The sequence below is a fragment of the Cercospora beticola genome, chromosome 5 (genome assembly GCF_033473495.1).
Source record: "Cercospora beticola chromosome 5, complete sequence".
Taxonomy (NCBI): Eukaryota; Fungi; Ascomycota; class Dothideomycetes; order Mycosphaerellales; family Mycosphaerellaceae; genus Cercospora; species Cercospora beticola.
In genome coordinates, this window is record NC_088939.1 from 3786118 (window position 1) to 3800091 (window position 13974).

The window sequence follows — 13974 nt, forward strand, 5'->3', positions numbered from 1 at the left end:
CTGTGGGAAAATGGGTGCAGCGAGTGCAAAGAATCAGACCGCTGCGTACATGGGATGGTATAGAGAGTCGTGTCGTCATGAAACGGTGAATGATGTGTCGATTGTGTATATTTTCCGAGGAAGGCTCGCCGTGTTGTGAAGCTCCATTCCGGCATTGCTGACCAGGCAGTGAGCGTCAGCAAGGCAGCCTGCGGTCTCCTGAGGTGTGCCACGTAAGCATTATAAGGCGTGCGTCGTGCAGCCCCAGACAGCAGCACAGAAGCGCCTCGTAGCCTGTTCGCAGCATGTCACTAGAACACTGCGGCAAGCCCACTCTTACTGTGCCTCTTGCTAAATCTCTTTCTCCCCTTCAGGCTTCGATCATCGTCGTCGGTGTTCTTGCGTAATGTGTGGCGCAGCGCATGCCCGTGCCTCTCACCGGCGCTGGGGCCGCCCAACGGCATGACTGCGTCGTCACCTACAGAGTCGGCGGGTGAGCTCATGGCCGACGTTGCATTGAGGTCATTCAGTATTGAATCGCCGGAATAGGAGTTGGTCATCGATGTTGCGATGGCGACTTCTCGGGCCTGTTCTACGCAGTCCAGCCACTCTTGTGTTGAGTACTTGCTGCCAGCAGGGTCGGAAGTCGTTGCTCGAGGATCCTCAAATGTGTAATGTTTGTCACGCTGTCATGATTAGTTTTCGCGGAGGAAAGTTCTGGGAAGGGTGATACTCACAGTGTCAATGGTCCAATAAGTCAGGCCCTTGGAATCTACGCAGCTCTTACATGTTGCGCCACTTGCAGCAAGGTTGATCTCTAACTTCGATTTCTTTTCGTTTCCTCCTGCTGCAGCGACCACCAGTCGTGCGTATGAGGTAATCAAGACGAGTCTTTCCCGTTTCTTGGCCGTATTGCTGCTGAAGAAACGCGAGAATTTGGGCTTTTCAGATGGCGTTTGCACTTCACCATTCTTGTTGGTTGGACTGCTGGATTGAGGTGCTGCCGTGACGATCAAGTTTCCGAGCTTTAAGATCCTCTCATTGTTGTGTGTGAGTACAGGAGACCAGTCGATATCCAGCTGGCTAGGCGGCGGAAGTTCAGTCACATTGTGCAATTGGGGCCTGCGAGGAGGGTGTTGCGCAACCGACTGCTGCGACTGTGACGATGACAGCGCGATTGCGGCCGCAGAGCTTGCCATGCCGCCGCTGTTGCCCACCCTGACACTTGTGCCATTGAGCTTTATTGGAGCTGCGGGAGGTGGGACGTATGCTTTTAGGCGCGGAGCCTTTTGCCGCCACAGACTTTTGCCCCATTGTACACCATCGAAGAATCTATGACTCTTGATGTGGTCAACTGGCAGTCGACGTTCCGGCTCAAGCACCAGAAGTCGCTCGATCAAGTCTTTCGCCACCTCAGGAAAGCCCTCTGGAAATGTGTAGTCCAAAGCCAAGATCTTTTGGAACGTCAAGTATTCATTAGCGGCCTTGAAAGGCGGTCGTCCTGCAAGCAGCTGGTATATTATGCATCCAAACGCCCACAGGTCGGACGCCTTGCAAGCGTTCTTATCGCGTAGCAGCTCAGGACTAACGTATTCTGCAGTACCGACGAAGGAGACAGCTCGATCCGTTTCAGCACCATCCATCGGTCGGCCACTGGACGCTCCAATCACAGTTGAGCCATTCCGTGTGGGATCCGGTAAAATCTTGGCAGTACCAAAGTCGGTGATCTTGACGTGCATGTCACGATCTAACAGGACATTCTCCGGCTTCAAGTCTCGGTGGATCACGCCTCGGCTGTGCATGTATGCTACGCTGTCCAGGATTTCGGCGCCGTAGAACTTGGTACATTCCACGTCGAAGGAGCCCAGCTTCTTCAAGACCCCTAGGAGCTCACCTCCTGTGGCTAAGTCCAGGACGAAGTATAGTGACCGCTCATCCTGGAAAGTGTAGTATAACCGCACAATCCCAGGGTGCTCTGTCAGGCGGTTCAACGTGTCTCGTTCAATGTTGACGTATTTGACCTTCTTCTCCTTGATGATATGTCTCTTATCCAGGACCTTGATGGCGTACTCCTTCAGGTTCTGCCTGTCTGTAGCGGCCAACACAGTGGAATATGAGCCTTCTCCTAAAGTACGGCCAAAGTTGAAGTCCTTGACACCCTTCTTGACCACGCGTGATGATTGCGAGCTCGACGCGTCGGTCTCCTTTCGCGTCCCCATGGCTGCGCCTCGCTCTTCCCATTCCTCTCGCGAGCGTGGTATCGGCGCTGAGCCAGCGTACGGCTGGTCTTGACCGTCGTATCCTCCTGTTGATGATGATCCCCCTGTGGGAGCTCTGCCTCTCCGCGAGTTCCTCCTCGGTGGGAGTGGACCATTCCCAGCGCCGTTCATTGGGGTTCCAGGCTGCCTATAGGACCGGCTGGACTCTCGAGTAGGTATGCCAGCCAATGCTGCTCGTGCAGATCTCGATCCGCTCCTCGCTAGGCCCCCACTTCCGTCTGAGGACGCGGCCAGGTCGTCGTTGTATCTATAGCCGCTTTGGTGCGAAATCCCGGAGCTTTGTGAGCTGTTGAGCTGGCTGTACAAGCCGCTCATGCGCTGTTGCTGCGCGATGTTCTGTACGCTCGGATTCCGGAATTGCGGGTTGTAGGAGGGGTATTGTGCTTGCTGTTGCGCCTGGTGGGTTAGCTGCATGCTCGATCGATGCTCCAGCCTGGAATCCGGAAACTGCGACTGCTGCACGGAGGGGGATCGCCTCGGCTGTGCCGGCTGAGCAGCGTCTGTGGACTGCATTTCGTAGCTGCTCGGGTCAAAGTCTAATCCTGAGTCGCCTCCAGCGTCGAGCGTGCCTCCTGGCTCTCCGGCGAGAGACAGCAAGGCGGGACGGCGGCCATCGGTGACGGTGCTCTCGGAAGAATGTGACGAGGGCGGAGGCGGTCTCGAGCTCGGGGTGGTGGGCGAGGTGGGCGAGGTGACATCGTTGTCGGGATTGGCGATGCGCAGACCGCCCAAGGACTGCGACAGCGACAGGTCGCCACCGCTCATGGTTGTGGGTGGGGAGGCAGCGCCTGCCGTGATGTGTGCGTCTCAATGGTGGAGTGCTCCGGCATCACCAGTGGGAGCCGTGCAAGCGTGCGTGGGCCAGATGGGGAATAGCGAGCGAGCGAGCGAGCGTGTGGCAGCGCGTGGCCGGCCGGCGCAGGGTCGCGGTGGCTCGCAGGAGCGGTGGGCGGGAAGCGGCGATGGGCGTGATATGGGTGCCGGGCGGAGGCAGGCGTGAGAGGAGGGGAGTACGTCGTCGTCGTCGTCGTGGGCAGTCGTCCGCAGCGTCCAAGTCGAGACGGGCCGCAGAGCACGAACGACTCAAGCTTTCAGGACAGCGGGCGGTCTTCCGCAACGCTGACGCCAAATCCAGGAGGAGGGCAAGCGTGGAAGGTGTCTCAGAGTGCAGTCTGGGCGGCGGATGGGCGAAGGCTATAGTAATACTGTAATAGCGTAGTGCAGGAGACGACAGCACCACAGACCACGGCCGTCGTCGGGCTCGCTGCCGAACGCACGCACGTAACGGTATGGCAGCCAAGCGCAGAGCAGAGCCTCTCTCCAACTTACCGAACGATGCAGTGTGTAGACGAGCCAACGTCAGAACACAGCTCTCGCGTGTCGTAAATATAGCATGACGCGCCCGCCCTTCCTTCGCTGCTCCACCGCCAACACCGGCGTCTTCCTTCAACGACTCCCCTCCTCTCACGCCCTCCCCAACTGCACCAACACCTGCGATTTCGCGCCCGCCCTCCTCAGCCCCTCCGCTGAGCTGGCATTGCGGCAGATACCCGGGTGCTGCAGAGCTTCACCATATTCTCCCGAGTCACCGCCTCATTGGACAAGTCTCGAAGTACTTTGGCCCTCCCGCCGCGCCTGCTGCTGTCCTGCAGTCCGCCGAACATTCACTGCAGTCTGCAGGCACGAACTCGTGACCGTCTAGAATTCCCAGATGTGACAGGAGTCCGCTCTCCAGGTGCAGAGGTGCCTTGCGTCTTCCGGGCTTCAAGAACTGCTATGAAACAATCTCACTGCAAAGCCCAATGTTGCCACGGCTACTACTGCTGTCTCATGGCAAATGTCGCTACGGACGCTGCTGCTGTCTCGGAGCCAACGTATCCGCATGCCTTCCCAATTCATCCTGTGCTCCGCCCTCTGTCCTCCTGCTAGAAATGCCATGATTCACAGCGTCACTGACTTCGCAGCATGCTAACGCCTAGCGACTACCTTGCTCTGCAGATGCGCAACTACCACATGCACGACTGTCTCGGCAGCTTCAACTTCTCTCGTCTAATCACCAGCCAACATGGATCTCATACCGACTTGACCACGTATCATGCTACTGGGACGGCCGACTCGCGTGGGCTTGTCCCATGCTGACATCAAAGATTATCAGACACGATTCGAAGCCAGACAGCCTTCGCAACAGACCCAATTCAGGATTGGCGGCGTAAAGCTGAGCTCAGTTCCAAGCCACCTCACACGTGCAAGCATTACCAGAGCACATGAAGATACAGGTCGCATGCGGGCGGATTCATGCTCTTCCCAAGCGGCAATTTGTAGCGCCGACGCCCCAAAACAACAAGACCCCCCGAATCGTTTCGACCAGCCTGCCATACCATTGCTGGATCCTGGTGCACCAATTTTTGTGCCAAAATTGGTACAAGGGTCAGCGAGCTTCTTGACAGAGGGCAACATCGATCGCTATCCGCCGTTTCGGAGACCTGCACTCCCCAAGCGTACCAGCTCTCGCCGCCATCACGCCAGCTCCGATCATGACATTAGGCCTCACGACGATGTTCGTGAACAACAGAGTCACAGGTCCAGTCCTAACCTGCTCGCTATGAGGTCGCCACCTTCAACTCATGGTCCTCGGATACGGACTCGAAGTAGCTCGCTGACTTGGGAACGGACGCACGAGAATAAGAGCCAGAAATCCAGAGTCGTCAGCAGCGCAAATGGTATCGATAACCGGGCGTCCGCATTAACAACATTTCCGCTCGACCTCTTGCATCGCGACTCTCCGCTCGACGAGCTCAGCCAGCAACTCAGTCGCCTGGCCGCGGGTGCATATCGTCCGAGATCTGTCGGAAGGTCTTTTGAACGCCGTCCTGGTCGGGGTATATCGTTGTTGTCTGGGAACCCGTTCGAAGTGAGCGGCGAGTCAGATTTGCCAGATTTGCCAAAAGAACCCAGTGGACATCGCGCGCTTTCTTCGCCAATTTCAAAACCTGCAGACAATGCAAAGATTCGTCGGGACTCTCTCGTGGATCCCCAAGATCTGTATGAGCTCTCTCTAGCCCTACCTTCGCCTCAGGTGCAACCGTTGCCTGATCTATCTCCCTCGGGACAACGACAAGCAATGTCGCCATCACGAGACGTGGATTCATCCTCGTCAATACCGTGTGGCACACCGAAAGGCCCTCCACACGTCACCGTCTACGACGACTCACTACCCATGTCACTACAGCCACAGACGCCAGCCGATCTTGTCAGATCCACGGCACGCAGATACCGGCACTCGCCAAGCTCCTCTCGGCGAATCCATGGAGAGCTTGTGAGCAGCCCGTTGAGCGCTGTACCAGAGCGAGCCAGCAACCGCCAGACTTACCCTATGAGCAATTCAAGGCAGGAAAGTGTCACTAGCGATACGCCAGTGAGGGCACCAGCCGTCACGCCTGCCCGACACACGTTGTTCGTCGATCACAGAGCCTCGCCTATGCAGCCAACACGGTCACCCATATATCAGAGCTCAACTCCAATTCGCTCGCCTCAGCACGACTTGGTGAGACACCACAATCACACGACTCAGCAACAAATTCCATTGCGCCAATCTCACCGCCAAGAAAGGACTGGCAACAGTGAGAACGACATCGAGGCCGCGTTGGAGGCCGTCGAGCAGGACCGACATACGTGGGTATCTCGACGAGAACAACATGGGGAGCTGGACGTAACGCCGCCTGCAGAAGGGAGATTCGAGAGATACTTTACCTGAGCATCTCGCCGATCTTACATTAACGAATTACGACGCATGTTCGAACCAACAGCTTGGAAAGAAATACGATCAACAGATTTGCATGGAAGCTGAACAGCACTGGACATGTATTCTCGTCAGACAGTCTACTACAACCATCGATCATACTGTAGATTGCAAGTCCTTTTCTCCCTCTACTCAAATTGCATCTTCGTCACCACCTTTCCAATTCCTCCAATCTCTACAGCAACCTCATCTCCATCCTGCAAAAATTTCGGCGGCTTGAATCCCAATCCCACACCACCCGGCGTGCCCGTCATGATCAATGTTCCCGCCTGCAACGTCTGGCCGGTGCTCAAAAAGCTCACCAGTTTCTTCACACCGAAACACAAGTCACTTGTGTTCGAATTTTGGCGTTCCTCGCCATTGACAAATGTCTTGAGCACGAGATTCGAAGCATCGCCGAGGACGGAAGTGCTTACGATCGCCGGGCCGAGAGGAGCGTATTTATCGAAAGATTTACTAAAACACCATTGTGGCATCATGCCGGCTTTGGATTTTTCCATTTGCCAGTCGCGGCAGGAAATGTCGTTTCCGGAGGTGTAGCCTGCTACGTAGTCGAGGGCCTGTGAGGAGAATTAGTATTGAGCATGCGATGTGGTTTGGGAAGATTTGGATGAAAATGACGTACATCTTCTTCACTGACGTTCTTTGCATCTTTCCCAATGACGATTGTCAATTCTCCTTCATAGTCTAGATGTGTCTGTCCCAATTTTGGAATTGGAGTTGGTTGCCGCGTGTCGGCTACTGTCATGGGGGATTTGATGAAGAGTGTAGGATTTTCGGGGAGATCGAAGCCAGTCTCGAGGATATGTGTCTTATAGTTCAATCCGATACACCGGACGATGGGCACGTCTTGGGGTGTCAGAGGACCAAGTAGGGTTTTGACGGTGTCTTCTTGGCCTGTGGGTGTGGCTTGTACGGCGACGCGGCCTTCGAGAACTTTGACTTTGAGGTTTCCTGAGAGGGCAAGAGCGTCGATGTCTGGGTGAGAGGTTTCTGAAGAGGGGATGATGGGGTCGCCGAGACGTGTTGCGCCGTCTTGGGCGGAGACGTAGCGGATCAGACGTGTCCAGGCGGGGGCCATTGTGGAGGTTGTGGTGCTGAATGTGCGTAGCTGAGAGATGCTGAATCTGAGACTCGATTGTATTCCTATGCGTCTGGCGAGGAACATGTATTCGATGTTGAAGTGCGGGAGTGCTTATGTATATTTACTTGTATAGTTGATGGGTACAAGCGTGAGGTCTCAATGTGGGTCGGCAGAGTGGCGGGCACGGCGATGTCGGCGGCTGTTCTCAATGGTCGATGGTGAGGCCGACCGCAGTGAGAGCTACGAGCTCGTAGCAAATAACCGTTCTAGTAATAAGGCCAGACGCGCTGACGAGAGATCACAAAGATGGGTGACGTGCACTTAACTCCGAGGGTATGGTCGCGTTCGGCGATATTCGCGGTTAGAGGAACGGGACTTGCGCCAAGAGAGCTTGAAGATGGTCTGCGGCGAATATTGACGGGTATCATGATTGGAGATTCTTCACCTTTTTGAAGGTGAGCAAGACTACTACACATACTTTTACAACTGTATCATGCCTCGCCCAATCGAGGAGAGCGAGCCTCTAAAGTATAGCTCATTGTTGTACAAACCATCCTTCCAAACGCCGTTGCTATGCATTAAAGACGTGATCACATCCCTCTTCATGCATAGTTGCGTCGACCTCGTCCGTTGAAATCGTTGTCGCGCGAGTATCTCCCTCTGTCACCATTGCGGTCACCTCCATAGCCTCTGTCGCCACGATCTCCGCTGAATCCTGATCGGTTTGAACGATCTCCCCCAAAGCTTCTGTCACCGCGGTCTCCACCAAACGATCGATTCGAGCGGTAGCCACCTTGATCGTTGTCACGGCTGCGGTAGCCGCCATCCCGATCGCCGCCAGACCTGCTGCGGCCATAGCCGCCATCTCTTCCCTCACTTGACGAGTGCCTGTCGTCTCTGTTGTGCGATGAAGAGAGGTTGACACCTTCTATACGGCCAATCCTGAGCTTCTGAGCAAGTGCATGCGAAATACTCGGCGGCGTGGCCAAGCCCCAGCCAAAGCGAGAGAGATTGTTCATCATTTTTATCAGATCTTGCTTGCGCTGGAACCACTGGTACGTGCCCAATTGAGCCAGGTACACCTTCGCTTTCTCGGCCATGGGTATCTTCTTGATTGCTCCTTGGTACATGCTCAGAATTCGGCCAGCCTCTGCTGGTACATCTCCTGGCTTGGTGAGGTCCAATTTGGGGATCTGCAGAGTGTCGTCCTTGGTCAGATTGAGATCCCTCAGTCGATGTCGAGCTTCTGCCTTATCGACTTCGTTGAGGAAGATCCAGCCCTCTCCTTCCTTGCCAGCACGAGCCGTGCGGCCAAGACGGTGAATGTACTGCTCTCTGCTTGGTGGGAGTCCGACTTGAATCACATGTGTAACATTAGGAAAATCCATTCCTCGTGCGGTCACATCAGAGGAAAGCAGAATACCAGAGGAAGCTCTGCGGAAGTCCTCCGCTGCTCGTGTTCGCTGTGCTTGAGTCAAGCGCGCATGGATCTCCAGCACCTTCGTGGGATACCATGGATGTCCACCATCTCGAGAACCAAATTGATCGCCTTGCGGAGCAGCGGGTGATTGCAAAGCCAAAAGTGTCGAGGCTGCGAGCGTCACCTCCGCAGTACTGTTGAAAAAGACAATGGCCTTAAATGGACGCGCGTCCGATTCCCGAGAGGCATCAATGCTCTTTTGGCAGAGCTCGATCAATGATGGCACGCAGTTCTCCAATCCAACCAAGCTGACAGACTTTTGTGGCACGCGTGTATGTGTTGGTTCTTCGTCGTCTCTTACACATTTGGCAAAGTTGAAGCCCGGCTTCAGAGTGCTGCGAACGATGCTCACAACGTCCTTCGGCACGGTAGCGGAAAACATGAGCGTTTGGCGATCCTTCTCGGCAGTCGTGGGAAGCATGCGCATGATCTCCTGTACCTCTGGCCAGAAGCCTTGGTCCAGCAGTCTGTCGGCCTCATCGAAAACCAGCGCTTGAAGATCTGGCGCCTCCACTCGACTGTACTGGTCGGAGAGAATGTCCTTTAGACGTCCAGGAGTGCCAACCAAAAGATGACAGCCTTCGCGCTGGATGGCCCTCAAGCCTTGAGACTTCTGTGTACCTCCAACTGCAGTCTGAACGATGATACCGGTGTTCCTGCACAGTTTCTTCGCCTCGGCCGCAATTTGCTCTGCCAGCTCTCGTGTAGGAGAGATGATCAAGCCTCGAATGTCATCGGCTGTTGTTCGGGGGCCGCGGCGTCCTCGCCCACGCTCCGCGATGGACGGATCTTCGTTGATTATTCTCTGCACGACGGGGAGCAAAAACCCTAGCGTCTTGCCTGTGCCTGTCTTCGCCTGCGCAATTACATCTTGCCCTTTCAGTGCCTCGTGTATTGTCCGCTGTTGTACTTCCGTCATCGTGTCGATACCCATGTCATCGGTGATTGCTCGAATCACGTTCGGATGGATGATATTCTTCGAGCCCAAATCCGTAAACCTCGCCACGGGTTCTGTAGCGATCGATTGCTCGGTGGCGGCATCGCGGAGTCTCGAGGATTGGTGCAGGCTGCGCGTGGCAGGGAACGTCACAGTCCTCGTTATCGATACGGCTTCCTGCGCCCTGAGACATTGTTGTGCTGCTCGTGGGGAGGATGTGAGAGTCGACAATGGTCGTGTGAGGGATGCTGAGCATCTCTGGAAAGCCCGGCGCATTTTGAGCGCGTGGGAGCAACGCCCGCGTATTACAATTGGTATCGATGGGAGCTCAGACAATGAAGAGAATTTCGATGATCGACGACGATGAAAAGAGCGACGATGGTGGTGATGGCAATGTCTTTCTCCTATCGCTGGAAGTTTTCATGAGAGCCGATGCTAGCGCCAAACCCTTCCTGACCTGCCAGTCTGTGCAGCGGACACGTCTCCGCACCAATTACATCCCCCATTTCTCCGCTGCCATTCCCGACATCAACCATCCACTGCTCATGTGCAGTTCTATTTCATCTCGACCAAAGCGTCTTCTTCCACATCCGTGCTGAGATGAAGGAGCCACACACGCACATTTGTCTATCCCTGTCTCCAGCATGTCGTCGTGTCTTGTAGCGCCGAAAGTAGAGGTCTGTTGAGAAACTATTAGCATTGTTCAGTCGATGACGACAAGAAAATGAAGCATACCATCAAGAAACAGAGAAAGCCTGGGCGATGGTGGCAAGATCGACCAAAGAAAAGCCCTTGAACCCCTCTCGTCCACGCAACTCCAACGCAGCACTCTTCGCAGCTTCCAACGTCGACTCAATCTGCTCCGCATACCGATCCAACACACCACTCAGTCCAACCTTCGGATACCCCATTCCGCGCTTAACCCCAAACTTCAGCTTCGGATGCGTCTGCAAAGTGATCCAAGCAATCAGATAACGCTCCATATACTTCGGATACACCAACTCCCGTCTCATCGTACTCGCAAAACACAACATAGTGACTCGAATGTGCAAGTTCCGGAACAAGACATTGTTGTCTCCGAGAGCGATCAAGCGGCTAGAAACTCGATTGAGGAGGCAGAGTCTTCCAGCTTCGGCTTTGCGTTCTGGCTCGAAGTAGTTGGCGCCAATGGTGAGCAAGAATGTGCATTCGCTGAAGAAGATTGGTAGTGACTCGCGGCGGAGCTGCTTGCAAGCTAGAGTGATCGGTGGGTCGCGGTAGTTGACGAGATTGTATTGTGGTTTCGTGTCAGAGGCGGCGAAGTAGTAGCTGTAGATGCGGTTTCGGATTTCTGCTGGGAGGTCGAGGAAGCGGAAGGAGCAGCGATGCGGCTTTTTGTCTGTTTTCAGCTCGCACGAGCGACAGCCCTGGCGTTTGCGGGCCACCGCAACCCACATATTGATATTTTGGGGCAGCGGTGATGGTCGAGAAGGGCCAAAGTCCGCGGCAGAGGAGATGTTCAAACGAGTTGCCATGGAGATGCAAACTTAGGGAAACTTCTACAAGACCCCTGCAGTTACGCAAAGAACTTAAGAGCACATTACACAGGCTACTGTCATTACTCTTTGCATTATGTCGTCCCGCATTCACCGCTAATTACACACTACGCGCCTGTCAGCCTGCCTGCGCTCCCAGCGTCGGACTCGTACACTCACCCTTCCCCTCCCTCGCCCTCCTCAACTGCACTTTCACTCCATTCTTCGGCGCCACCACAACCCGATATCCCTTCACCAAATTATCCTGCCCGAGTGGCACCCTCATCCCGTCAAACCTCTGCAACATCCTCGCCAGCACAAACGAGATTTCCGTCAAAGCCAGCTGCTGCCCAATACAAATTCTCGGTCCCGCTCCAAAAGGCGCATACTCTCCAAAGGAAACTTTCCTCCCGATCCATCGATCAGGCTTGAATTCCCATTCGTCATCACCCCATTCTTCTGCACGACGATGGGTGAGGTAAATGTTGCATGTGACGGTACAGCCTTTGGGAACAGCGATGGGCTGCGAACCATCTGGCCCTCCGCCGCGGGGCAGGACGGTGTCGCATTTGGCGTTGCGACCAATGTTGGCGAGGAGAGGGTACATGCGGAGCGTCTCGCGAATGACGTTTTGCATTGTTGAGCAGGATCGGAGATTGTCCCATGTCAGGGGTAAAAGTGGAGAGTCTTCCGTTCCGAATTTGTCTACGACTTCTGCACGAAGACGGTCGAAGATATCAGGATTGGCGCTGAGCTGGGCAAAGATCCAAGCTGCCAGCGTGCCGGTCATGTTTTGGCCTGCGATAAAGAGGTCCATGATGAGGTTACGAATATGGACTGGATCGCCGATTTCCTTGACGAGGCTGTCGATGAGACCATATTTGCTGTCCATGTGCTCGTTGTCCTCTGATTTGCCTGCGTTATCGGAACGAGCGTTCATCGCACGTTGAATCAGGTCGTCTGCGAAGTCGTTCAAAGTTGCGCAGGCTTCGCGGTACTTCGGACTGTCAGCTATCCAGTACTTCGAGCCGAGCTTGGACCGCCAGGAGAAATAGTTGCGCACGATCTCATAGGCTTCTCCATAGCTCATCTTCTGGTCGCGTTTGTTCGGTATCAGATCATACTCTGCCATGGCAGCTTGTCGCTTGCGCTCAAAGACACCAGTGAGCTGTGAATTTGCACTAGTTCCGAGAAGGTACGTGGTAGACATGTCCAGTGATAAGCGATGGAACAAGTCCAACAGGTCGACAGTTTCAGTCCATCCGTCGTGATCAGCCGGTCCAATAGTGTCAAACAACAATTGGACATCAGACTCCGCACTCCGAACATCCTTGACCCGCTTCGTGTTGATGTGTCGTAGAATCAATTTTCGATTGCGCGACCACGCCTCGCCTTCGGAATTCAGGAGTCCTTCTTGCGCCAAGGGATACATCGTGTTCGCTCTCCCTTTCGCAGGCCGCCAGTCGTCAGCTTGAGTCCTCATGATGGCATTGACATTAGCCGGATCGATCGTATGTATGACTTTCGGCACACCGAAACGATCGTGCAAAGCATGTGTTGCACCATACTTTTCGTACTTCTTCGCAAACACATCGTCAAGAAGGTCGCCGCCAGGATAAAGGAGCAGATTCAATTTGTGGCGTATTGTTCCGAAAAGTGGTGTAGGTACTGCCGCTGCAGGAGCGCAATCTTTGCTCTTTACAACATCATGGAAATGCCAGCTCCGTCGAAGTGAAATGTAGAATTGGTAAACTGGTCGTATCCCGAAGAAGTATCCCAAGATAGAAAGGACTCCAAAAGCGCTGTATGATGGCTTGGTCGTTACCAGATATATGGTGAGACCCAACAGTGCGGAACCCACGAGGGCCGCCACAAAGGCACGTTGCTGAATAAATAGAACAAGGCCCATGTGTCTGACGGCGCTTCCCAGACGTTCGTGAAGAGAAGAGAAGAACACCGTATACCGATGCTTGAGCGTCCATGGCAGGCATAGACACGACCTTTTCAATACCTGTCCAAGACTCTCAGCACGATGGTGCAAATTCTCCAATTCCAATTCATCTTCTTCCAGCACGTCCTGTAAAGGCACTGACGTCTTTCGCCGAGGCACAATTCTTTGTCCATCCCGCGCAGCGGCTCGTTTGAGTAGCGGAACCTGGGGCATTGACTGCCTCAATTTGACATAAGCCACTTGCCCAAAGCGAACAGGAGACAGAGCAAAGTGCAGTATCTGTCGCCAAGCCGGGCCGGTTTGAGAGATCGCAAGCCCATTATTGCCTGATTGAGACTCGAAGCTCGTGGGGACTGTACGAGACGCATATGGATCTTGGCCCGTATGGCGCTCGTGTGACTGTCCCATTGCAGTGCGTACAAAAGTCGACTCTCGGTGACTTGAGCTTCCGAAGAGAAGCTGCTTGATGCGGAGAGATGTTCATGCAAAGTGGCGGATGATGGTCCTCGGCGAACATGCTGCAGGCTTTGACCAGAATCGTAGGAGAAAATGATTTGACCTCGTCGTGCAGGTTAACAGGCGCGGAGTGAATGAAAGCCATCGCTGCGATGACTTCAACGATAACGAGGGCCAATGGAGGGCAATGGAGGTGCTGATCCAGGTTGTCGGCCTTGTGATATTGTGCTATTCACTCTCAAGGCACATGACACGGCACGTATTCCAAGAGCCGCATTAGCATAGTGAAGCACATCAATCAACGAGATCGGCTTCGACTGTCGCCTGTGCGATTCTTCTTGAGCATTCCTGATCATCGTTGTTGCTGTTCTCCATCTTGTAGGCCAGAGCAGTTGGATGGTACATGCTTGAGTAGATGGGCGTCGAACGTCTTGTTGAGCGTAGTACAGGTCCATGCCAGGTTGGCTGTAAATCAGAAGCCGCACCTTTCAGCGC

General features: G+C 54.4%; 6 protein-coding genes across 6 annotated transcripts; 1 reads left to right on the forward strand and 5 right to left on the reverse strand.

Moving 5' to 3' along the window:
* Window positions 1-290: 290 nt before the first annotated feature.
* RHO25_008661 (uncharacterized protein) lies at window positions 291-3023 on the reverse strand (the record flags this gene model as incomplete). The annotated part of the gene is made up of 2 exons (XM_023604470.2): window positions 291-665; window positions 717-3023. The coding sequence occupies 2 exons, from the start codon at window positions 3021-3023 to the stop codon at window positions 291-293; spliced, it is 2682 nt and encodes an 893-aa protein (XP_023460554.1).
* Window positions 3024-4860: 1837 nt separating this feature from the next.
* Window positions 4861-6012, forward strand: RHO25_008662 (uncharacterized protein; the record flags this gene model as incomplete). Its single annotated transcript, XM_065603088.1, has 1 exon — window positions 4861-6012. One exon carries the CDS (start codon window positions 4861-4863, stop codon window positions 6010-6012), a length of 1152 nt encoding a protein of 383 aa, XP_065459160.1.
* A 173-nt stretch (window positions 6013-6185) lies between these two features.
* RHO25_008663 (uncharacterized protein) lies at window positions 6186-7225 on the reverse strand (the record flags this gene model as incomplete). Its single annotated transcript, XM_023604471.2, has 2 exons — window positions 6186-6617; window positions 6683-7225. 2 exons carry the CDS (start codon window positions 7223-7225, stop codon window positions 6186-6188), a joined length of 975 nt encoding a protein of 324 aa, XP_023460553.1.
* Window positions 7226-7743: 518 nt separating this feature from the next.
* RHO25_008664 (uncharacterized protein) lies at window positions 7744-9834 on the reverse strand (the record flags this gene model as incomplete). Its single annotated transcript, XM_023604472.2, has 1 exon — window positions 7744-9834. One exon carries the CDS (start codon window positions 9832-9834, stop codon window positions 7744-7746), a length of 2091 nt encoding a protein of 696 aa, XP_023460552.1.
* Window positions 9835-10295: 461 nt separating this feature from the next.
* RHO25_008665 (uncharacterized protein) lies at window positions 10296-10994 on the reverse strand (the record flags this gene model as incomplete). Its single annotated transcript, XM_023604473.2, has 1 exon — window positions 10296-10994. One exon carries the CDS (start codon window positions 10992-10994, stop codon window positions 10296-10298), a length of 699 nt encoding a protein of 232 aa, XP_023460551.2.
* Window positions 10995-11211: 217 nt separating this feature from the next.
* Window positions 11212-12981, reverse strand: RHO25_008666 (uncharacterized protein; the record flags this gene model as incomplete). Its single annotated transcript, XM_023604474.2, has 1 exon — window positions 11212-12981. The coding sequence occupies one exon, from the start codon at window positions 12979-12981 to the stop codon at window positions 11212-11214; it is 1770 nt and encodes a 589-aa protein (XP_023460560.2).
* Between the last annotated feature and the right edge of the window lie 993 nt (window positions 12982-13974).